This window comes from Enhydra lutris, unplaced genomic scaffold (assembly GCF_002288905.1).
Source record: "Enhydra lutris kenyoni isolate GAN:26980312 unplaced genomic scaffold, ASM228890v2 scaffoldscaffold94, whole genome shotgun sequence".
NCBI classification, from domain to species: Eukaryota; Metazoa; Chordata; class Mammalia; order Carnivora; family Mustelidae; genus Enhydra; species Enhydra lutris.
The window spans coordinates 459604-485103 of NW_019154178.1; the positions used below are offsets into that span (position 1 = coordinate 459604).

General features: G+C 44.5%; 1 protein-coding gene and 1 pseudogene across 8 annotated transcripts in view; one reads left to right on the forward strand and one right to left on the reverse strand.

Moving 5' to 3' along the window:
- LOC111138966 (nucleoporin 210 like) overlaps positions 1-25500 on the reverse strand; it is an 89916-nt gene that overhangs the window by 15563 nt on the left and 48853 nt on the right. For 4 of the 7 annotated variants that reach the window (XM_022491009.1, XM_022491008.1, XM_022491015.1 and 1 more), the window contains 17 exons: positions 22311-22503; positions 18286-18374; positions 17976-18080; positions 17638-17739; positions 16615-16743; positions 16173-16300; positions 15250-15382; positions 13881-13943; positions 13336-13515; positions 12662-12742; positions 12449-12580; positions 8259-8417; positions 7242-7333; positions 5134-5308; positions 3861-4036; positions 3046-3263; positions 1029-1165 (listed from right to left, as the gene is read on the reverse strand). In XM_022491009.1, the coding sequence (XP_022346717.1) occupies positions 1029-1165; positions 3046-3263; positions 3861-4036; positions 5134-5308; positions 7242-7333; positions 8259-8417; positions 12449-12580; positions 12662-12742; positions 13336-13515; positions 13881-13943; positions 15250-15382; positions 16173-16300; positions 16615-16743; positions 17638-17739; positions 17976-18080; positions 18286-18374; positions 22311-22503 (2292 nt within the window). Of the gene's footprint in view, positions 1-1028; positions 1166-3045; positions 3264-3860; positions 4037-5133; positions 5309-7241; positions 7334-8258; positions 8418-12448; positions 12743-13335; positions 13516-13880; positions 13944-15249; positions 15383-16172; positions 16301-16614; positions 16744-17637; positions 17740-17975; positions 18081-18285; positions 18375-22310; positions 22504-25500 lie in introns of all 7 variants that reach the window. The other 3 variants (XM_022491011.1, XM_022491010.1, XM_022491012.1) reach the window with 3 other exon arrangements.
- Positions 9198-9782, forward strand: LOC111138970 (annotated as a pseudogene). The gene has a single exon (XR_002640064.1). The product of XR_002640064.1 is annotated as a cytochrome c pseudogene (transcript).

Consider the following 25500-nt stretch of genomic DNA (forward strand, 5'->3'; position numbering starts at 1 on the left):
AATATACATGCATATGAATATCCTCTAATACATAATCAAAATATTAAAAAAATTTTTTTAAAGATTTTATTCATTTATTTGACGGAGAGAGAGACCACGAGCAGGCAGAGAGGCAGGCAGAGAGAGAGGGAGAAGCAGGCTCCCTGCTGAGCAGAGAGCCCGACGCGGGGCTCGATCCCAGGACCCTGAGATCATGACCCGAGCCGAAGGCAGAGGCCTAACCCACTGAGCCACCCAGGCGCCCCTAAAAAATTTACTTATTTGCGGGGGAAGGGCCAGAGGGAGAGGGAGAATCTCAAGCAGACTCCCTACTGAGCACAGAGCCCAGTGTGGGGCTCAATCTCAAACCCTGAGATATGACCTGAGCTGAACTGACTGAGCCATCCAGGCACTCCACCACAGTGATATTTTAAAGTATAAACCACACTAGTCATTCTTCTGAAACTTTTTTGTTTGTTTTTGAGAGAGAGTGAGCAGGGGGAGGAGCAGAGGGAGAGAGAGAAGCAGGCTCCTTGCTGAGCAGGAAGCCCGATGTGGGACTCAAGCCTAGGACCCTGACATCATGACCCGAGCTGAAGGCAGACACCCAACCAACTGAGCCACCCAGGCGCCCCTTATCTATCTATCTATCTATCTATCTATCTATTTATTCTGGTTAAGAATCCTAATCACTATTTATTTCTTTTTAAAAATTTTTTTTAAAGATATTATTTATTTTTTTGACAGAGAGAGGCACACAGAGAGGGAACACAAGCAGGGGGAGTGGGAGAGGGAGAAGCAGGCTTCCCATTGAGCAGGAGCCCGATGCGGGGCTCGATCCCAGGACCCTGTGATCATGACCAGAGCCAAAGGCAAACGCTTAACAACTGAGCTACCCAGGCGCCTCCTAATCACGTTTAGCTTTGTATTCCAAAGTTTTCTGGCTGGCTTTCTATCTGACATGTCAGTATATATCTTTTCCTCAGATGTGTATTCTACATGCATATCCCCAAATATGGAAATAGTCACCCTGGCCTTGTCAGGGTTACCTCTCGATACGTTTTTACCACTCCTGGGATGTCATGAAAGACTGTTGCTATTCCTGGACTCCTGGCCACTCCCACTCCAGTGGCAGGGTCTGTTTGTAGAATGTTATCAGCAGAAATCATCCATATCCCAGGTTCACCTAGGAAAAGACAAGAGAAAGCACTTGGTTGCAACCTCTGATCTAAATGGAAGGTCACTCTGACCTTATTCAGACTCTGTATCAGTAGACCATTCAAGCACACAGGTATCTCATCCTAGGAGGAACATTCAGCTTTGAAGATAACTTTATTTTCAGGTTCCCCTTCATATACCATCATACCCACAATATAAAACAAGGATTACCTCAGAATCACAGAAGGAGCTACTTAGTTGGAGGATCTAACTGTTCTTAGGAAATAGGAAAAATTCTTTTACACACAGGAATAACTCTCTTTCAGCTACTGATAGGCATCAGCAGAAGACTGCAAGGAGACAGCTGGCAAGAAAGAAGGTTTGTTTGCTTTGGCTTCAGTCTCAAAGTGGCAGAAAAATGCTACCTGGAGATGGCGTTCGATTACTGATCCTGGTATTGGTCCTTTTGCTTCCCATTCAAAGTGGTAAAGATTTAGAAAGTCAGAGTATTCCAGAATGAAAGATAGGACAGTCCTAACAAAATCTAGCAAAAGAGTCTTTCACTGACAAGAGAGTAACAATGATAAGATCGTAACTCTGTCAGCCCTAAAGCGGGGCTAGCTCAATGGCCCTGGGTTCCATGTTCGTGGTGGTTGCTTGCAAATCGGTCCTTATAGGATTGGGGGATCTGACCTGAGCTGAGTGGACTCCCTCTCAGTCAAGCTGAATATACAGACTCTGGCCTCACATCACATCACTGTACCCACATGGATCCGCAGTTCCCAGAAGAGGTCACAGAGCCATACAACGCGCCCACTAGTCCTACTCGGATGGAGGATTGGGACACACATACCCAGGCAGGGCACATAGCTTTGGAATACGCTCTCAGTAAACCCAGAGAACCGATACTCATTTATTAACCAAAGACTGATGTTCTTGCACTCAATAGCACTTTTTAGGGCAGAAATGCTTTGTTGATCGAGAGTATAGTCTAGCCCAGTACAAGGCCAAACCTTACTATGCTGATGATGTATTTAAGAGTTAGGCCTTCAAATGTCTCTCACAAAGCAGTGTACTCACAATTAGTTCCTAGAACTAAAGCCTTACTGCATTTTCCTTCACTTTAGCTTATCCTTTACATTCTTCAACTTACCAACTCCCCTCCTTCAGAAGCTGGGAATGGGGCAGAAGACAAGGAACCCACACCACCTGCGTAATAATACAGGGAGCTATGCGGCCAGGAGGTGCATGACCAATATGCCTAGAGAGACCCTCAAGATTTTTTCTTTAAGATTTTAGTTTTGGGGGCACCTGAATGTTCAGTTGATCAAACATCCAATTCTTGATTTTGGCTCAGGTCATAATCTCAAGAGTTGTGGGATCAAGCCCCACCCTTAGGCTCCAGGCTTGTGGGGAATCGCAATTTGATTCTCTCCCTCTCCAGCTGCCCCTCCCCCCACCTCTCTCTCTCTCTCTCAAATAAACAGATCTTTTTTAAAAAAAAATATTTTTTTATTTTATTTTTTTTTTAAGATTTTATTTATTTATTTGTCAGAGAGAGTGAGCACAGGCAGACAGAATGGCAGGCAGAGGCAGAGGGAGAAGCAGACTCACCTCTGAGGGACTCGATCCCAGGATGCTGGGATCATGATCCAAGCCGAAGGCAGCCGCCCAACCAACTGAGTCACCCACGCGTCCCTATTTTATTATTTTTTTAAAAATAATCTCTGCACCCAACATGGGGCTTAAACCAAAGCTCCAAGATCAACAGTTGCGCACTCTACTGACTGAGCCATCCAGGTGATCCTAGGCCCTCAGATTTTAAATCATTTTGAAAGAATTATCTAAGGGATGAGTTGCTTTCTCATCCTGTCAGCTGTGAAGTTAAGAAAGGGAAGGTATGCAGACCATTGTGGTTGAGGAGGTGTGTCCTGAAGCAGATGATGTCTCCAACAAAGGTGAGCTGGGTGTCTGGCATGATGGCGTGCTCCACAGCAACTGGGATGTAATCCGCCACACCTGGGTGTCTCCGGTCCCAGATTCCCACAAGCGTCACTCCTGTGTTCACTGCCTGGGCCACATAAGTATAGTTCCTATTCCCTGGCCCAATAAGTAGCAGGTCATCTCTGAAAGGAGATAAGAAAGTAGCAGGTCATCTCTGAAAGATCACTGTTAGGACACAGTTCTGGGGGCAGAGCTCATCACAGCATTTTCTATTCAACATCTCAAAGGTTCAGAAGGAATTCTACGGTGGAGGGCAAGAAATGAGTGGCCAAGGGTCAGGTCTATTATATACAGAGTACCCAGTAAGCCCTTTTTTTTTTTAATTAAAAATTTGTTTTCCAGTAAAGTTTTGTTTTTTTTTTTTTTTAAGGTAGGCTCCACGCCCAGCATGGCTTGAACACACAGCCCTGAGATCAAGACCTGAGCTGAGATCAAGAGTTGGATGCTTAACCAACTGAGCCACCCAGGCACCCAGTACAGCTTTTTGATAATACTCCTACCAGCTCCCTATGGAGGCTTCCTGTGAACTAGGGCTTGACAGATAGAAAACACCCTGAAATACTTCTTCATTAAACAACCAGCACCATCTGGTGTTTCCCATCCTAATGAAAGAAATAAATATCAGGTTCCGAGTTGAGAACATGAGAATTTACTGGATAACCCTAGCCTATCTGCACAGTTTCTCCCCCAACAAGGATATTATTCCTTTGACTCCGCACCTGTTCAGAGCCAGATGAAGCTGGGTGTTGTGTGTGTGGAATTTCTCTCCAATGCTGTTATAGAACTGGACAACAAAGGTGAGAGACATGCCCACAGGAAATGCCGGCAGAGCCCTCCCACGGGCGGCGTACAGCTTGGGTCGGCTGCTCATCCGCAGGTATGTCACTGGCGCCACCTGTGGGAGCAGGGCCACTGGGGAGGAGCTGCGAGAGATTCTGAAGTTCACAGGCCACAGTAAATCAGGGTTCTTCTTTCATAGGAAACAGCTCCTCATAAGGGATGACTTAAGTCAGAGTTGAATAAGAAATACAACAGTACAGGAAATGGCCCCTTAATTATTAAAGCTGAGAGAATGTGGAGAGAAGTTGGAACTTTCTTTTTAAGATTTTATTTACTTGAGAAAGAAAGTGCACACGGACAAGCAGGGGGAGGGGCAGAAGGGAAGAGAGAATACTTTTTTTTTTTAAGATTTTATTTATTGGGGCACCTGGGTGGCTCCGTCATTAAGCCTCTGCCTTTGGCTCAGGTCATGATCCCAGAGTCCTGGGATCAAGCCCCACCCACATCAGGCTCCCTGCTTGGCAGGAGGCCTGCTTCTCTCTCTCCCACTCCCCCTGCTTGTGTTCCCTCTCTCACTGTAAAATAAATAAAATCTTTTTTAAATTTTTATTTATTTATTTGAGAGAGAGAGAGAGCACAGAGAGAGAATGAGAGGGAGAAGCAGGCTCCCCACTGAGCAGAGAGCCCGATGTGGGGCTCAATCCCAGGACCCTGGGATCATGACCTGAGCCGATGGCAGAGGCTTAACCAACTGAGCCACCCAGGCAACCCATGGAGAGCGAGAATCTCAAGCAAACTCCATCCCCAGCATGGAGCCTGACACAGGGTTCGATCTTAACAACCCTGAGAGCATGACCTGAGCCAAAACCAAGAGTTGGATGCTTAACTGAATGTGCCACCCAGGCCCTCTATGTTAGACTAAATTTTTAAATTCTAGTAACAAAGCCTAATTTTGGTAGCAATAGTTCTACCTTTCCCCACACCCTTTTGTCCACACTGCTCAGAAGTGCACCAATTTGAGGCTGATCCCTCTTATAACAAGGGCTCTAAAGGCCACTTTTAATTTGATGGCTTATATCCATGTCAAGACTGTCTTCTATCTTACAGCTCGTTCTGACTCCCAGGGAAGTTCCTAGTTCTGAAATCAGGAAATCTGCCCCTTCAGGCCATGGTATTCCTTTTATTTTTTCTTGAGCAAGTCCCTGAACTCACCTGGACTCCAGTTATGGTTGTCTGGTTGACTCCAAAAGGTTCTACAGACGTGACTTCCAACACAGCAGTACCTGCAATGGAACCAGCTTTCAGGAGCCCTTCACCGTCCTCCTCGATGACAGATGAATTAGGGAAACACTTGAGAACACGGGAACTCACAAAGGCGGCCCCTTCCCTAGGGAACAAATGGAACAGGTGGCATCTCGGGGGCTCTGACCAGAAAGAAAGGAGACCGACGGGGTTACTGTTAGAAACTGTACTCTGAGGAAGCCACTTGCCGTTCTCCATGTTATATGCTTATTTGTTCCTCAAGTAAAAGTCTGCGTTCAGATTATGCCTATCTCTCTAAAAATCATATCCTACTACATATTTATCATTAAAAATCATTCAGCTAGAGGCTCCTGGGTGGCTCAGTCAGTTAAGCATCTGCCTTCCGTTCAGGTCATGATCCCAGGGGTCCTGGGATTGAGCCCCACATCGGGCTCTCTGCTCAGTGGGGAGTTTGTATCTCCTCCCTCTGCCCCTCCACCCTCACTCGTGCTCTCTCTCCCTGCTCTCTCTCTCAAATAAATAAAATCTTTAAAAAAATAATAAAAATAAATTTAAGGGCGCCTGGGTGGCTCAGTGGGTTGAGCCGCTGCCTTCGGCTCAGGTCATGATCTCAGGGTCCTGGGATCGAGTCCCGCATCGGGCTCTCTGCTCGGCAGGGAGCCTGCTTCCCTCTCTCTCTCTCTCTCTCTCTCTGCCTGCCTCTCTGTCTACTTGTGATCTCTCTCTGTCAAATAAATAAATAAAATCTTTAAAAAAAATAAAATAAAATAAAAATAAATTTAAAATTCAGCTAAAAGGATTGAGACAGATATTAAAATAAATAGTTCTGTGTGATTATTCATAGTAGCGTAATATTCACAAGAGTCAAAGGTAAAAACAACCCAAATGTCCAACAACAGATGAATGGATAAACTAAGTATGTTGTAGCCATACCGCAGAATATGATTTAGTCATTAAAAGGAATGAAATAGGGGCGCCTGGGTGGCTCAGGTCATGATCTCAGGGTTCTGGGATCGAGCCCCATGTCAGGCTGCATACTTAGCAGGGAGTCTGCTTCTCCCTCTCCCTCTGCCCCTCCCCGTACTCATGCTTGCTCTCGCTCCCTCTCTGTCTCTCAAATAAATAGGTTAGCGTGACTGCTGATGGGTAGGGTCTCCTTTGGTGGTGATGAAAATGTCCTGGAACTAGACAGAGGTGAGGGTTGCGCAATACTGTGATGCACTAAATGCCACGAAATCGTCCACTTTAAAGTGGTTAATCTGGGGCGCCTGGGTGGCTCAGTTATTAGCCGTCTGCCTTTGGCTCAGGTCATGGTCTTGGGGTCCTGGAATCGAGCCCCATGTTGGGCTCCCTGCTCAGAGGAGAGCCTGTTTCTCTCTCTCTCCCTCTGCCTGCCTCTCTGCCTACTTGTGCTCTATCTCTTTGTCAAATAAATAAATAAAATCTTTAAAAAATAAATAAAATGGTTAATTTGGGGGTGCCTGGGTGGCTCAGTTGGTTAAGTATTCGGCTCAGGTCATGATTCCTGGGTCCTGGGATTGAGTCCCACATCGGGCTCCTTGGTCAGTGGGGATCCTGCTTCTCCCTCTGCCTGCTGCCCCTCCCCGTGCTGTGCTCTCTCATTCTAAAAATCTTTTTTTTTTTTTTAAAGATTTTATTTATTTGACAGAGAGAGAGAGATCACAAGTAGGCAGAGAGGCAGGCAGAGAGAGAGGGAAGCAGGCTCCCTGCTGAGCAGAGAGCCCGATGCGGGACTCGATCCCAGAACCCTGATATCATGACCTGAGTGGAAGGCAGAGGCTTAACCCACTGAGCCACCCAGGCGCCCCTAAAATCTTTTTTTTTTTTTTTAAGATTTTATTTATTTATTTACAGGCGCCCCACCTCTCTAAAGTCTTAAAAAATTTTTTTTAAATGGTTAATTTTATGTAACATGAATTTCACTTCAGCTAAAAAATCTTATTTATGGATTAGAAAAATCACCTAGAAGGCAAGAGTTCTTTCCATGTTCCTAACGGTAAGGTTGGAACCTGGCCTGCCCTTCCCTAATTCCTCACCTGTTGGTGTGGAGTCTGAGCTGGGAATTCATGGGCATCAGAATTTGCTCAGGCTGGCACTCCGGAAAGAACAGTTGGAGTTTCTCAAACACCTAAAGTGAGAAAATAATGTCTTCCTCATTTCTGGAAAAGACAAAACTATAACCTTTGCTCACGTATCAACTACAAATCAACATCTACATCACTTTAGCTTGGCCTGAGGGCCCACAACACTCTTTTTCATATGAGCCCGACATTTAAAACATGCCTCGGTGTTCTAGAACACAAATCTAATATCAGCCCCGCTCCTGATGAAGCCACACTGACTGACCACATCCTCTGTATCACTTAGATATTAGGTATAAAATAATTTTGAAATTTCTAACTTTAGCTCTGGCTACCTGAAAAGAGATTTGAGAACTAAAACCTACAATAATAAATTAGGAAGGAACATTATTCAGGTTTTCTACTTCCTGGTACTTTCTACTTTCCTCTGCCCCTCACTGAATCAGAGAAACAAAACCAAAATAAAGGAGAATAGAAAAAGAAAAAAAAATCAGTCCTAAATTCAGAGGCAGAGAAACTTATTCGCTTTCCACAGATGATCACTTTTCTTTTGAACACTAAAAACAATAGGGCCAGTTAGCTTTCAGCCTGAGAACACCTGTAGAAACCATCCATCCATGCTCTTCACCCTCCTGGAAGTTAGGGTTAGATACCCTAAGTGGATGGTATCACAATATCTGTGTTAGGCAGAGCAGCTCGGAAATGAGTCCCTCTTTAATTATTCTGCTTTCGTATCCTGTGTTTATTGTGTGGGGAGGTAAGGGGAGTGCATGTTCTTACAGTTTCTAATATCAGTACTTATATAGATGCAATTAGGAAGAATGACAAAGCTCTAGAAACTATGAGCCTGTTCTAGGGCTCCCTCTAGCACTTTCTCTACCTCTATCATGACCAAGCTCCACATGGATGATAAGAGAATATAACTTTCTTCTCCTTGATATGTAAAAACAAAATTTAGGTTTGGGACCTTACCAGAATCTGAACTTCATCAGACAATTCTAATAAATTCCCCTCAAGCTGCCCAGAGGAACTGTTCATACAGCGGACAGTGACTTTGATACTGGTCCGACCAGCTGCTTTTGTGTGGACAACCATGGCGAAGTTATTTTCTACTGGGAGCTGTAGAAAAACCTGGAAAACAGTCAGGAATGGATTAAGAAATATTCATTAAGGGGCACCTGGGTGGCTCAGTGGGTTAAGCCGCTGCCTTCGGCTCAGGTCATGATCTCAGGGTCCTGAGATTGAGTCCCGCATCGGGCTCTCTGCTTGGCGGGGAGCCTGCTTCCCTCTCTCTCTCTCTCTGCCTGCCTCTCCATCTACTTGTGATCTCTCTCTGTCAAATAAATAAATAAAATCTTAAAAAAAAAAAAAAAAAAAAAAGAAATATTCATTAATAATCACTGTGCTCGGGGCGCCTGGGTGGCTCAGTGGGTTAAAGCCTCTGCCTTCCACTCAGGTCATAAGCCCAGGGTCCTGGGATCGAGCCCCGTGTCAGACTCTCTGCTCAGCGGGGAGCCTGCTTCCTCCTCTCTGTCTGCCTCTCTGCCTGCTTGTGATCTCTGCCTGTCAAATAAATAAAATCTGAAAAAAAATAAAATCAGTCTGCTCTTCCCCCGGTCTTGTAACAATAAAGAAAATGTATGCTGGGGGCGCCTGGGTGGCTCAGTCGGTTAAGGCCTCTCCCTTCCGCTCAGGTCATGATCCCAGCGTCCCGGGATCGAGCGCCACATCGGGCTCTCTGCTCAGTGGGGAGCCTGCTTCTCTTCCACTCTCTCTTTGCCTGCATCTCTGCCTACTTGTGATGTCTGTCAGATAAATAAATAAAATCTTAAAAAAAAAAGAGAGAGAGAGAGCGGGACGTCCGGCTTGCGAGCGGACACCTTCGTTTCGCGCGCGGGAAAGAGCGGTGAGCGCGCGGCGCGGAGGCCATAGCGGGCGATTTAAAAATGGGTGATGTTGAGAAGGGCAAGAAGATTTTTGTTCAGAAGTGTGCCCAGTGCCATACCGTGGAAAAGGGAGGCAAGCACAAGACTGGGCCAAATCTGCATGGTTTATTTGGCCGAAAGACAGGTCAGGCCCCTGGATTTTCTTACACCGATGCCAACAAGAATAAAGGCATCACCTGGGGAGAGGAGACACTGATGGAGTATTTGGAGAATCCCAAGAAGTACATCCCTGGGACAAAAATGATCTTCGCTGGCATTAAGAAGACAGAGGAAAGAGCAGACTTGATAGCTTATCTCAAAAAAGCTACTAAGGAGTAATAGTTGGCCATTGCCTTATTTATTGCAAAACAAAAATGTTTCATGACTTTATGTGTTCAATTGATCTCATACACCAGAATTCAGATCATGAATGGCTGATAGAATATTTCTTTTGGACAGTCCTGATTTAAATAAGGTTGGCTTGTGGTTAAATGAATATGATCAGCTTTTTGAACTTTGATAGTAATTCTGGTTCAGCAAGTGCTGTCAGTTTTCCCCTTTTAAAAATATGATCGGAGGGGGCGCCTGGGTGGCTCAGTGGGTTAAGCCGCTGCCTTCAGCTCAGGTCATGATCCCAGGTCCTGGGTTCAAGCCCCACATCGGGCTTTCTGCTCAGCAGGGAGCCTGCTTCCTCCTCTCTCTCTGCCTGCCTCTCTGCCTACTTGTGATTTCTCTCTGTCAAATAAATAAATAAAATCTTTAAAAAAAAAAAAAAAAAATATGATCGGAATTGATTAGTAATGTTCAGCTTTTCACAGAGGTGGTAAATGCCATCTTTAAACTTATAGGAGATTGGTTTTATATTTAGATTTATATAACTGGTTATATTAATATATTTAAATACTGAGGAAATCCCTTCACTGTCTCAGAACCAGCAAGACTGAGCTGTGTTTCAGGTTGTGTTCATTAGCCTGTTAAAGGCAAGGGTTGAAGATAAGCTGGCAGTGTCCACTTTTTTTTTTCTTAACTATCCAATTTAATTAAAATTTCCTGCATCTAAAATGTTGCCTTTTGCTTAATGAAAGGCATTTTAGTGTGGTTTATGTATAATATTAAATAAAGAGTATTTAACACTTCTCATTTGATAGATCTAAGGTCAGATGCTTTTAAAATTCAGTGTGAGAGGATATAGCAGCATACATGGATTGTGAATTATCCACTAAATCAGACTAAGTTATAATTCAGGATTGTCTTCTAAACAGCTATTCAGAGACACAACTGTGGAAATACCACATATGTAGATTGGTAATGGTCCTTTTGCTAACTTGCTAGAAGGGTTAAAATAGAGGAGATATATCATCAGCACAAATTTGTAAATTATATGATAAGACTCAAGATAATTAAAAACAAAATCACAAAAAAAAAAAAGAAAAAAGAAAATGTATGCTAGATAGATCTGTAGAAAAGAACTAGAGTACCAGGGATTATTTTCGTGGTTACTTCTTTTCATATTCCCAGCAACACAGTCACCCCTAAAGTAAACTCCAAGTATAGCACTCAACTAATTCTGGCAAGCCTCTGTGAAAGTCTCATGTTATTTTTTTTTAAGTCTTTTTTTTTTTAAGTTTTTAAAATTTATTTGACAGAGAGAGGGATCACAAGTAGGCAGGGAGGCAGGCAGAGAGAGAGGGGGATTCAGGCTCCCCACTGAGCAGGGAGCCTGATGGTGGGGCTTGATCCCAGGACCCTGGGATCAAGACCTGAGCCAAAGGCAGAGGCTTAACCCACTGAGTCACACAGGTTTCCTGAGTCTCATGTTATCCTGAAGTCAATCCATAGACAGAAGAATGAAAATGAAGGAAGGCATTTCTAAAATGGCTTTAGATAGAACTGAAATTGGGAGAACTGAGACAATCTACCCCTGGAGTTCAGAGTGGTGGCAAGGAAGGCAGAGCTATTTCAGGACTATGCTCACCCCGGTGGATGTATCCCTACTGCTTCCCCACCACTGTGGCCCAGACTGGATAAGGCCATGGGGAAGGCAGGGCCAACATTAAGACAGGTATTGGAGGAGACACCTGCCTACCTTTGGGGCACTCATTTCAAGTCCTCTTTCTCCTGCCCTTTTGCTGTCCAGAGCCCTCAAGACCTTTCTTGCTCTCTTGACTCACAAAGTCCCAACTTCCAAAATCCTCCCCTACAGAAAATTTTCCATTTCCGTTAGTAGATCTCAGTCAGCTGTCTGGAACGTACCCCCCCCTTTTTTTTCTTTCTTCCTTTCCTTCTTTTCTTTTCTTTCTTTCTTTTTTTCTTTTTCTTTCTTCCTTTTTCTTTCCTTCTTCTTATCTTTTCCGGGTTTCTCAGTAAGGCTCAATGCTGTGTGCATTAAGATGTCAGAGCTCTTTTCATTTATCACAGAGCACAGGCTCACCTCAAAGCTACTGCAGGTTCAGCTCTAGGCCACCACAGTAAAGCAAATGTTGCAATAAAGCAAATAAAATGAGTTTTCTGGCTTTCCAGTGCACATAAAAGTTATGTTTACACTACACTGTTAGTCTATTAGGTATGTAATAAATAGCATTATGTCTAAAACAGTGTACATATCTTAATTAAAAATATTTTATTGGGGCGCCTGGGTGGCTCAGTGGGTTGAAGCCTCTGCCTTCGGCTCAGGTCATGATCCCAGGGTCCTGGGATCGAGCCCCGCATCAGGCTCTCTGCTCAGCAGGGAGCCTGCTTCCTCCTCTCTCTCTCTCTCTCTCTCTCTCTGCCTACTTGTGATCTGTCTGTCAAATAAATAAAAATCTTTAAAAAAGAAAAAATGGCACCAATAGACTTGTGGTTGCTACAAAGCTTCCGTTTGTAAAAACTTGCAGGATCTGTGGCATGCAGTGAAGCGAAGCCCGGCCATGAAGCATGTGCACACACCTTGTATTCGTGACATGTTATTGCTCATGGAACACAGTCAAATGCTCACAAATACAATATTAAAGGAAACTTTTTTTTTGAGAACTCGTTCTAGCAAAGTATATTAAAAATTACATAGAATTATCTGAGTACTCCAATTGAGCTCTTCATACGATTTATAGGTTTCTAGAGTTCAGAGAACAAAGGGAAAAGGAGATAAATAGTAATACTGTGTAGTTTAGAAAGTGAAATCAGTCTCAAACTTGATGAAATAAGGTGAATTTACTATCAATGTCCCTGAGATGATATAACAAAGAGATACATTCATACCTCTGAATGCCTGGGTACTAGATCCAATACGTCCCTTTTGCTCATGGACCAATGGAATGTGAGTCCAGGGTTGGCATTGCTGAAGGAGAAAGGGGTCTGGGTACTGGTCACTCCCATGACATAAACTGGCATCTGAAAAGAAGATGTATGTGCTGTATGTCCTGCCCAGCTGGCATTGCCAGAGCGCGCCGAGAACAGAGCCGCCTTACTGACCTCAGTCGCTGTGATGAGTCGAGTGGTGGCTGCAAGGACCCTCACGGCCCTGAGCTGGACCACTTCAACGCGCACTTCATCCTGCCCCACGGGTAGAAGCAAGCACAGGCTAAGAGGGAGTCTGTGCGGGGCAGAGGGCACTTACGCTAACTAGCCTGTGGTTGTCTGGGGCATTCAGCAAAAAAAATGCCAGTAGATGTGCTTGTTTTTGTTCCCTAAACAGTTCCTAAAGATAGGGACTAGGTCTTATACCAATGCCAATACTCTGTGGGGTTTTCACTAAAGACTATATACTTCCCATGCTTGGTTAAGAGAACGCCAGGTAAGGGACTCAAAGGGTTTTTCTGAGCTACTGACACCCTCCCTCATGACCCCACATGTCCCAATTTGGTTCCCAGATAGAAAAGTGGAAGCAGGGACGCCTGGGTGGCTCAGTTGGTTAAGCAGCTGCCTTCGGCTCAGGTCATGATCCCAGCGTCCTGGGATCGAGTCCCACATCGGGCTCCTTGCTCGTCAGGGAGCCTGCTTCTCCCTCTGCCTCTGCCTGCCATTCTGTCTGCCTGTGCTCGCTCTCTCTCCCTCTCTCTCTCTGACAAATAAATAAATAAAATCTTTAAAAAAAAAAAAAGAAAGAAAGAAAAAAGAAAAGTGGAAGCAGAGCAAAGAACCAATACCTGGGAAAACACAATGACTTTGCCAGTATCTTCATTTACTGTCTGGATGGTGCCATGGACCACAGCTGTGCCAACTACCTTCCCCGTGACTTGCCCCCGCCTATTCACAACAGCCACAGTCTGGTTACTGATAGAGAAGTGAATGATAGATTGGGGCTGGGGGCCACCTTCAGACATTACCTAGAATTGAAACATGCAAGCAAATGCCTGGAACATGGGGAGAAATCCCATCTCTTTTCCCAACATTTTGTCCAAGCAATTCAACCCCTTACTCCCCGCCACTTCCCAATGGACATATCCCACAGCAACTCATATGTAGAAGAAACACAAGTGCCACATATGATCTATGTGTTCCCAGAGGCAGGTTATACCCTGTTCATTAGGGGACGTGAAAGTACTAATTTTCTTCTTTATCAGGTCCTGCTGTACTTGGCAGGAGTAGACAAGAGGATGCCAGTAGGAAGAAGGGCGTGCACACATGTGGAGGGTGGGGCAGAGCAGGGTGAGAAGAAAGGGTAAATCGCATTTCCTGACTTTGAGATCACCTGCATCATGTTAGCTGGGATCAGTGTCATTTTCTCTGGAACAAGTCTGAAGGGAGGAAACACCTTGAAGGAAAAGACCAAAAAGACAACAGGGACAGACTAGAATCAATTTCATAATAAATGATCATGCAGCTTATTCTAAGGGAGAAAAATCCTATACACAGACATGTATTTTACTTTATTTTTAGATATAAATTTTACTTATAATAGCAAAAAATAAATGAGAATGCTTAAAAAATTTTATGTCCACTTATTGGAATAAAAGTGGTCATTTTAAAAAAGATTTTATTTATTTTCCTTTTTTTTTTAAAGGATTTTATTTATTTGACAGACAGAGGTTACGTGCAGGCAGAGAGAGAGGAAGGGAAACAGGCTTCCTGCTGAGCAGAGAGCCCGATGCGGGGCTTGATCCCAGGACCCTAAGATCATGACCTGAGCTGAAGGCAGAGGCTTAACCACTGAGACACCCCGGAGCCACTTTACTTATTTACGTGTGAGAGAGAGAGTGGATGGAGAGCATAGAGGAGAGTGAGAGGGAGAAGCAGACTCCCCGCTGAGCAGAGACCCCCGTGGGACTTGATCCTGAGATCATGACCTGAGCCAAAGTCAGACGCTTAACCGACTGAGCCACCCAGGTGCCCTAAAAGTGGTCATTAAAGTTATGTTTATAATTATCTTTCTTTTATCCTTTTTTTGCAACATATATAAAAGTAGAGAAAGCAGTATAATAACTCTCACGTACAGATACCTAGTCCCCAGCTTCAATAATTGCCAACACGTGGTCAACAATGAGCTTTTAATGACATAAAAAATACTTTTGAGGGGCGCCTGGGTGGCTCAGTGGGTTAAAGCCTCTGCCTTCGGCTCAGGTCATGATCTCAGGTCCTGGGATCGAGCCCCACATCGGGCTCTCCGCTTAGCAGGAAGCCTGCTTCCTCCTCTCTCTCTGCCTGCCTCTGCCTACTTGTGATCTCTCTCTGTCAAATAAATAAATAAAAAATCTTTAAAAAAAATACTTTTGATAAAGGATTAAGATGAAAAAAAGCCGTATGATTCATGTATGTTAAATAGGCATGGGGAAGAAGTGAAGGATTATTAATAATGAACGGTTGCCTCTAAGTAGTGGAATTATAGGTGATTTTTCACTCTGCATCTTTATTATTTCTTTTGCTTTCAAATTTTCTACAAGAAGTATATTACTTTTATACAGAAAAACAAAAACCGAAAACATATTATGTATTATTTCAAGAGTTAGACAACTATCATTTTACTGAGTCAAATAGTTTTTAACTTGTGCAAACTAAACAGAAAAAGATGAATAAAGCTAAAGAAGATGCGGTACTAACTGTGGATGAGATGATTTCCTTACCTCAATTTGGCGAGGAGCTGACGTGACTCTCCTCCCCATCTTGTCCCTGGCAATAGCCACAAGTGTGGTTTGCCCAACAGAAACAGCTTGAAGGATATAATTTTCAGAGTATTCATCCTGTTCCTCCATTAGCCTGGAAAGACAAGACATGTGTGTTTGTAGGTAACAAAGATTCGGTTTTGGGACACGTGGGTAGCTGTCAGTTGAGCGTCCAACCGTCGGTTTTGGCTTGGGTCCTGGTCTTGGCCCCGGGGCACGGAGCCCCTTGCCGAGCCCTGCACAGAGTCTGCTAGTCCTTTTCCCTCCCCCAAACCCCCTCCCAAAATGAATAAATAAAATCCTTAAAAAAAAAAGATTTTATTTTAAGAGTAGCCGGTTATGCTTCTTTCTAAGATGTGTAACATTTTCTGCTCATTTTAACTCCAGCTAAAGGGAACTGCCCGAAAATAAATTTCCAGAGTCAAGACGAAGTTCATGGCCATGGCACGAAGCTCCTGAAGGCTGAGTGTTTGTTCTAAGGCCCCAAAGGAACAAGGGCAACAAAAACATAAACATAAACATAAAACATAAACAAAACCGGAAATACTCAAGCAACTTGGAGTTCTGGGTCCCCCTTTTGCAGAGGGGAATACCAGCGCCTCTCTCTCTAGATAGCGTTTCGAAGGTCCTCCATGCTGAGGCACCCCAGATGACACCGTCCAAGGAGAGTTTCATAAAGTGGAAATATTCACAAGACACGAGGGTTTGTCCTGAAACAACACATCTGAGGGTGTGGAGGGGTACCTTGTGGAGGGCTGAAAATGGGGGACAGTGCAGGCTGAAAGGCAAGGCTGCAGGAAAGGAAAGAAGATGTGAAGTCATGCAGGGAGAGCGGACCCCTGATGCCCAGCATGGGGAGGAGGAGGCGCCGAGGCGGCACTCACGTCAGGGCGACAACGGCAGAAGCGAACTGCAGTTTGAGCTCCATGTTTCTGAAGTATTTATCTCGGAAGGGGCGCTCGGAAGAGCCAAGAACCCTCACAGTCACTAACACCGTTTTACCTATTTCAACCTGGAAGTAAAAGAGAAAAATAATTTTAGTGAAAGTGTTTCATCCACCAAGGACAGTCTAACTCTTTCAGGGTGACAGACTATTTTGTTTGCGCTGAATGCTCCCGGTCGGCCCTTTATCAAATCACCCTATTCAACATGCACGACGTTATCTGCTCTGCAGTACTCGCGTCGCCTGTGATGCTGGAACGTTGTTCTTTAAGGAGCATTTCTGCTCACATCACTAAAGGCCTGCTGCACACGCGCAGACCACACAGACCATTGCGAGTGAGGCTACAGAGCGTGAATGAGGCCGGCTTCTCTGATGCCTCTCACCTTATCAATCAGATCGAGCTCCAGCTCCTGTATGTCTGACACCCTGAGGTAGGCCACTGCTGGACCCGGGAAAGCCAAGCACAGATCATAGACCTCCAAGGTGAGAAATCCAGGGTGTACCGGAACTAACTAGAAGGAAGAAGATGGCAGCTGGGTAAGAAAGGACACGTGCTCCAAACATAAAGCAGCTATTTTCATTCAAAGCACAAAATGCAACAACTTACTTCCTCTGTGATGGGAACTGAGAGGTCACCGCACATGGTGCACCCTTAACAAACACTAATGATAAGGAGCAAGAGTTAAGCTGACTGAATTCAAGCGGAATCCAGTGTACATATCCAGCTTTCTTGATTATGAGCAGGGAAGGGATTTCATGAAGATATGCTGAAGCCGCCAGTGGGGGAGGAAGCATGAGAAGAACCTGTTTCTGTCATGGGCTGCAGATCCCGCCCGGTACAACAGGTCCTTCCAAACCCTGTCCCCAGTGCGGCAATCTCCCCCCTAAACAGTATGACCGAGGAGAGAGAAATTCCTTTGAGCTCTTAGAAGGAAGGGAAATATATACATATGTTAATATAAGCTATTGTTTTTATTACTAAACGTCAACTAAAAGCAAATCCCTTGGCATGTTGACCACAAAGACAGCTTAATATATGGAGTCGTCGTCACACCCCGGCTAGAAACAGCCTACACTCAGGTTATGAAGTCAACAGTACAACTAATTGTCCCCACAGTTCTTGCTTTGAAATGTATAGAAATGAACCCTCTTTTCATGGAAATCTTACAATTAGATGTCTTCTACACTGTCTTGGTTCAATTAGAAACAAAAAATTGCCCAGCTAGTTGAAGAAAACAAAACAAAAAAAAGCTTGTTTTGGGTTGGAGAATCTACTAAGGTTAAAAAATGAGGCAAATGTTACTTTTGTAACAAGTCTGAGACACACAGTGGAATTTTTCCAATCATTCTTGTAAGGATGAACTTTGACCTGAGACTGTCAACCTGGGACTATCTCTAGACCTCACCTGGATAGAACTTTCTGCTTCCATATAAGTGACAGTGACAATGTCCTGCTCACTGCTGTTGACCAGAAAATAACCAGATCCTTCCACAAGGCTAAATATCTCCTAGGGAAAAATGAGACAGACAACACTCCATTCTCTTTGGGCCAAAGACAAACCAAGATTATCACAGTATTACTACCAAGGGTGCTGCACCTAATTATTACGCATAGGTTACATAAACTTATCAGGGATTCTCAACACAAAAGTTAGCTTGTTTTTATTGCCATACTGTTCATCTCAGTCACCTCAGACTCTTCCCTCCCATGCGATCCCATTTGACTCAACCCTCCAACTTTCACCTTCACATCAGGGTGGTTATAGATGGTGGCATTCTCAGGCAGTATGGTCACATCGTCCACCAGGAGCAACTCCACAGCTGCAGATCTGGGCAAGTTGGAAAGTTTCTAGAAATGCACAACCACCACAAAGGTGAGTATAAACTTTTAACTCCTCAGCTGAGAGGAGATTCCAGAGTTCTTTCATGCGCCACAGATAACAGAATCAGAGAGGTGCACAGTTCTCAGATTTACATTAGTTGCAAGTGATTTTTGTTCTTTTTTTAAAGTTAGAAATGAAGAGCCTTACATTTCAGTGATTCCTATTTCTTACCTCTGGACTTTTCTTCTCTGAGTAGCCCACAAAATTGACTCCGATGAGTACAGTCCCTTTTAACTGATGTACTTTAAGGACCTGATGACCTGGAGACATGTGAGAAACGGTACATGTAGACTACAAAAGTGTCTCCAGAAAACCAAATTCTGCCCTATTTTTTTCCAAATGATATTCTACTGCAGGAAGAAAAAAAAATACTTTGTGGGGAAACACAAGAAACAGAAAACTGAGTTTTTGTGTTGATTGCTATTTTTTTTTAAAGATTTTATTTATTTGACAGAGAGATCACAAGTAGGCAGAAAGGCAGGCAGAGGTGGGGGCGGGGGGAAGCAGGCTCCCCGCTGAGCAGAGAGCCCAATGTGGGGCTTGATCCCAGGACCTGGAGATCACGACCAGAGCCAAAGGCAAAGGCTTAACCCACTGAGCCACCCGGGTGCCCCATCAGTTTCTTTTTTAAATGAGGGTTTGGGCTAGGCAAAGTCTAAAATTCTTTCCAACTCTAATGGTCTGTGGGTCCAAACACAGACTGACAACCATGTATGGAGATATTTTTTAGTTTAAAAATTGGAGTGAGGGGGCGCCTGGGTGTCTCAGTCCATTAAGTGACTGCCTTCGGTTCAGGTCATGATCCCACGGTCCTGGGATCAAGTTCCACATGAGGCTCCCTGCTTAGCAGGGATCCTGCTTCTCCCTCACCCTCTGCCTGCTGCTTCCCCTTCTTGTGCTCTCTCTGTCAAATAAATAAATAGTAAAATCTTTTAACAAAAAAGAGCGAGAGAGAGAGAGGGAGAAGCAGGCTCCCCGCTGAGCAGGAAGCTGGATATGGGCAGACACTTACCAACTGAGCCCCCCAGACGCCCCCAGCTGGGCCACTGTAAACAACTATTCCTCATACAGCCATTCAAACTCCAACTAGTATCTGAAACTTTCTGTAATCTGACTCTGTTTTACCTATTTATTCTTTTTTTTCCTTCTTTTTTAAAACTTTACCATAAATCTGCCACTTAAGTCCATTCTTGTTTTATCTTCCAAATAGTAGTATGATTGTGCCTGAGTCTGGGAGTCTCACGTGATGCTCCATCCACCCACAAACACAGATTTCCTGCGGGGCTACTGCAGGGACTATGCCAGATAATGAGGAGGCAGAGATGAAGAAGAAAACACAATCCTTGCTTTCCAAGAAGCCTGCAGGGTTAGTATGATGATTGAGAGGGAAACCAACCACTACCATGCCGTGTGTGAGTGCTGCTACAGTAGAGTGCTGCTCTGTACAGAGCACAGAAAAGGAATACTTTCCTTAGATAAGTAATATAGAGGAACAGAAAACTTCCAGAGGGCAAGAGGAAAATTTCAGCCCCGTGACGGTACAAGAAAAGAAAACATAAACACGTGAAAGGGAAGAGGTACAAGAAGCCTTGTCATGGCTAAGGATATCAAGTTGTGAGTGGGGGGCCTTGCTGGCTCAGCCAGAAGTGTGTGCAATCTTGATCTTGTGGTCATCAGTTCAAGCCCCACATTGGGTGTAGAGATGACTTAAAACAATAAAACCTTTAAAAACCCCTTTTAATAAATAAATAAAATTGTTGAGTGTGAGAAAAATGTAGAGTATACATGGGTAGTAGCAGCAGGTGGAGCCAGAGAGGTAGGTGGGGGCTGGTATGGTAAGCTGGACCACAGGAATTTTATCCCGAAAGACACGGGGAGCCCCCCAGAAGTGCGGTGGCAGGACAGTGAGTGGTTGACAGCTTAGGCTTCAGTGTCAGAGAGCTCGCTGCTTCCCCTACTTTCCTGTTGTAATCTCAAAGCTTAAAACTGCACCTCGAATATAGTAAGAACTCAACAAATGATGGAGGGACACACTGACATCACGGGAGTAATACCGTACCAGGGCTGTTATGAGGGTCACTCGGTGCGGCGCTTGGCATGTCGTAGACTTCAGGCCACAGTAGCCAGAACAAATTTTGAAAAGATTTATTTATTTATTTATTTAATTTGAGAGCGACACGGAGAGAAAGTAGGGCCGGGGCAGAGGGAGAGAGAGAGGAGCAGACACCCCACTGAGCTCAGAGCCGGATACGGGGCTCAATCTCAGGACCCTGAGATCAAGACCTGAGCTGAAACCCAGAGTCAGATGCCGAACTGAATGTGCCAGCCAGGTGCCTCCAACAAAGAGGTTCGGATCTGTGCTTTAGGAAGGTAATCTAGACAGTAGTGTGGAGGACAGATTAGAGGGCAGCACAGGCACAGGGAGGTCAGCCAGGAGGCTACTGTGGTAACATGGGACAGACATGAGGACACAGTGATGGAGTTAGAGGAAGGGATGAAATCAGAAAACAGAAGACGCACGGATGGTATCTGCTGGTTGACTATTACAGCAAGTAAAGAGCATCTCTTTCCTTGCTACTTTTTTAAAAAGATTTTAAAGTAATCTCTGCAGGTAATGTGAGGCTCGAACCCACAACCTGAGATCAAGAGTCGCATGCTCTGGACGCCTGGGTGGCTCAGTGGGTTAAAGCCTCTGCGTCAGCTCAGGTCATGATCTCAGGGTCCTGGGATCGAGCCCCACATCGGGCTCCCTGCTCAGCGGGAGCCTGCTTCCTCCTCTCTCTCTGCCTGCCTCTCTGCCTACTTGCGATCTCTGTCAAATAAATAAATAAAATCTTAAAAAAAAAAAAAAAAAAGAGTCGCACGCTCCACCGACTGAGCCAGCCAGGTGCCCCTCCTTGCTACCAGGTTTCACACGAAGTGCACCGCACTGTTGGTGTCAGAGTGTTACACACGAGTTTCGTGCTGCCGCGTTCCCTAGTGGAGCTCTTAGACTTGGCCTGTGGTCGCGCTCCCTGTGTGTGTGGAGAAGGCTGACTCTTACTCCTCCTCTAAGCGTTTCTTATTCCATGAACGGTTACACCATCCATCCGACCCTTCATGCCAGAAACTTAAAAGTTACCTTCTGTACCTCTTCCTTCACTTGGGGATCGCTCTGCGGCAGACTTCCCTGTCACTGGCCTGCGGTGACGCCTGCCTGTTTGCACCCGTGTCCTTGAGCAGGGCTCATCCACCTTGTGTCGGTCTGCGCAAGCGACTGCTTCGGTGAACGGCAAATGTGACACAAGCAGAGGATGGAGGACTGATGCCAAGTGAGGGCTTGCTGCTCTCTCAGAACTCCTGCTGGTCCCTCCGGTCCCTCTGTAAAATTCACTCACCTTATTCTCACTCTGTCTCCCCTTTTGGCCGCCCCCCCTCAGGTCTCAGCGTAAATGTTATTTTCTTGGGCAGCCTTCTCTGTTCTGAACTACGTTAGGTTCTCTGCTATGACTCTTACAGCACCCCATCTTTGTCCTTCAAAACACCTAACACACTTGTAATATCTGAAGTCTATGAGTGGGGCACCTAGGTGGCTCAGTCGGTTAAGCATCGGCTCTTGGTTTTGGCTCAGGTCTTGATCTCAGGGTCGTAAGATCGAGCCCCGCATTGGGCTCCACACTCAGCAGGGAATCTGCTTGAGATTCTCTCTCTTCCTTTCCCTCTGCCCCTACCCGCCTCTAAAATAAATAAATAAATAAATAAATAAGTAAATAAATGAAATCTTTTAAAAAATATTTATACAAAGGCAGAGGTGTATACATAAGTATGTTTATACACACACACACACATACACACACATATATATAAGGGCAGAGGCCACGACTATCTCATGTACCATTCCATCTTCAGGTGCCTAGCACAGTCCTACATGTAACAGTCACTTAATAAATATTTTCTAATAAATGAATGCAATTTTTATAACATTAGGCAAATAATATGTAATAAATAGATTAAAATTAATTTTATGTTCCTGTGAGAAATGTTGGATCTTAGACCCTGACTTTGCAACAAGAAATCTTTATTTACATTTGCTAAAACATACAGGATCAAAGATGAAACGAGAGATATGATGAAATCTGAAATAAACTATTTCCCAAGGGAAACAGTGCAGAAACACTAAGCAGACATGTAAAAGGATTTATAAGTCACCAAAATACCATGTAGCCGAGTCTGCCCACTGCCATCATCCTTTGCTACCATCTCCACTGAATTATAATTTTCAAAATGAGCTAGTGTTTCATTTGAGGATTTCCATTCCAGCATTAGCGAACTGAAATTATCAAACTTTCTCCTGTGTTGATCAAACACTGCCAGTTCCAGAACGGTGTCCCTCAGGCTTGATACAGGAATCTGCATTAAAAAGATAGAGAGAGGGACACCTGGTGGCTTAGTCGTTAAGGGTCTGCCTTCGGCTCAGGTCATGATTTCAGGGTCCTGGGATCAATCCCCACATCGGGCTCTCTGCTCAGTAGGGAGTCTGTTTCTCCCTCTCCCACTCCTACTGCTTGTTCATGTTTTCTCTCTCTGTTTCAAATAAATAACTAAAATCTCTTTTTTAAAGATTTTAGTTATTCATTTGACAGAGATCACAAGTAGGCAGAGAGGCAGGCAGAGAGAGAGGCGGGGAAGCAGGTTCTCTGCTGAGCAGGGAGCCCAATGCGGGGATCGATCCCAGGACCCTGGGATCATGACCCAAGCTGAAGGCAGAGGCTTTAACCCACTGAGCCACCCAGGTGCCCCTAAATAACTAAAATCTATTAAAAATTTTTAAAAAGAAAAAGAAAAAAACAATAGTTTAGGAGGCGTTGAGATACCCCTGAAGCAAGGACTCATGTTTATTCCATTCTTTTCTCTCTGACAATTTTCTTTTTTTTTTTTTTTTTAAGATTTATTTTTTTAGGGGCTCATGGGTGGCTCAGTGGGTTAAGCCTCGGCCTTCGGCTCAGGTCATGATCCCAGGATCTTGGGATCGAGCCCCACATCGGGCTCTCTGCTCAGCGGGGAGCCTGCTTCCTCCTCTCTCTCTGCCTGCTTGTGATCTCTGTCAAATAAATAAATACAATCTTTAATAATTTAAAAAAAGAATTATTTTTTTATTTAGGGTGGGCAGTAGAGGGAGGGAAAGAATTTCAAGCAGACTCCCTGCTGAGCATAGAGCTCAATGTGGTGCTCGATTTCATGATCTTGAGGTCTTGGCCTGAGCTGAAACCAAGAGTCAGATGCTCAACAGACTGAGAACCCAGGAGCCTCTCTCCGATAATTTTCAAACCTACAGATATGTTGAAAGAATAGTATGAATATAACACTTCATCTGGGTTTACCATTTGCCTTATCTTTCTCTCCCTCTACTTTCCTTCCTCCATTTGTATGTGTGTCTTTTTTTTTTCTTTTTTGCTAAATGATATAAGTATCACGTCACCTTACCCGTAAATATTTTAGCACGCATTCCTATGAATGAGAACATTCTAAGTAACAAAAACAATATTATCACACATTAGAATATTACTTCAGGGGCGCCTGGGTGGCTCAGTGGTTAAGCCTCTGCCTTCAGCTCAGGTCATGATCTCAGGGTCCTGGGATCGAGCCCCGCATCGGGCTCTCAGCTCAGCGGGGAGCCTGCTTCCTCCTCTCTCTCTGCCTGCCCCTCTGCCTACTTGTGATCTCTCTCTGTCAAATAAACAAATAAAATCTTAAAAAAAAAGAATATTAATTCAGTATCATCTAATATATAGTCAGTTTTCCCCAATGTCTCTCAAAATATCCTTTCTCGTTGTTTTTTATTTTTGATCTAGATTTGATCTCTCTCTCCATATATATATATTTTGGGGGGGACAGGATGACTAGGATGACTCAGTGTCATAAAAATTTCAGTTGTTCTCGGGCGCCTGGGTGGCTCAGTGGGTTAAGCCACTGCCTTTGGCTCAGGTCATGATCCCAGGGTCCTGGGATCGAGTCCCGCATCGGGCTCTCTGCTCAGCAGGGAGCCTGCTTCCCTCTCTCTCTCTGCCTGCCTCTCTGTCTACTGTGATCTCTCTCTGTCAAATAAATAAATAAAATCTTTAAAAAAAATTTCAGTTGTTCTGAATTTATATATAAATTTAATATACCCCCCCCCAAAATACCTGGAATTGAGGAAACTGATATCCAACAATTAGCTGATCACAAAGCTAACCACACAGAGACTTGAGCGACCACAAGGGACAAAGAAATACAGACATTACAGAACTAGTTCAGGAAAGGTCACTGAACAGCTACCACTACCACAACAAAAACCAGTAACTGCCACAAAACCTAGTGAGGGAACAATATGATTTCAGAATTGCTAAATTATGCTATTTAAACTGTCACGTTTTGGGGCACCCAGGTGGCTCAGTCCATTAAGCATATGCCTTCAGCTCAGGTCATGATCCCAGGGTCCTGGTACTGAGCCCCGTATCAGGATCCCTGCTCCACGGAGAGACTGCTTCTCCCTCTCCCTCTGTCCGCTGCTCTCCCTGCTTGTAAGCATGCATGCACTCTCTATCAAATAAATAAAATCTGAAAAAAAGATGTCAAGTTTTCGACAAAACATCATTAGAAATGCAAAGAAACAAGAAAGTAGGGGCGCCTGGGTGGCTCAGTCAGTTAAGCATCTGCCTTCTGCTCGGGTCATGATCCTGGGGTCCTTGATTAAGCTCTATCTTGGGCTCTTTGCTCAGTGGGGAGCCTCCTTTTCCCTCCCCCCACCCCTGCTTGTGCTCTCTCTCTCTCTCAAATAAATAAATAAAAATCTTTAAAAAAAGAAAAAGAAACAATAGCCCATACACAGGAAAAAAACAGTTAATAGAAACTGTCCTGGGGTTCGGGCACCTGGGTGGCTCAGTCGGTTAAGCCTCTGCCTTTGGCTCAGGTTGTGATCTCAGGATCCTGGGATTGAGCCCCACATCAGGCTTCCTACTCAGCAGGGTGGCTGCTTTTCCCTCTCCCTCTGTTCTTTCTCTCTCTCAATAAATAAAACCTTAAAAAAAAAAAAAAGGGACACGGTCCCTGCAGATGCTCAGACACGGGACTTAGTAGACAAAGACTTTTTTTTTTTTAAGATTTTATTTATTTATTTGACAGAGAGAGACAGCAAGAGAGGGAATACAAGCAGGGGGAGTGGGAGAGGGAGAAGCGGGCTTCCCCCTGAGCAGGGAGCCCAACACGGACTCAATCCCAGGCCCCTGGGATCATGACCTGAGCCAAAGGCAGACGAGCCACCCAGGTGCCCCATAAACAAAGACTTTTTTTTTTTAAGATTTTATTTATTTATTTGACATACAGAAATCACAAGCAGGCAGAGAGGCAGGCAGAGAGAGAGAGAGAGAG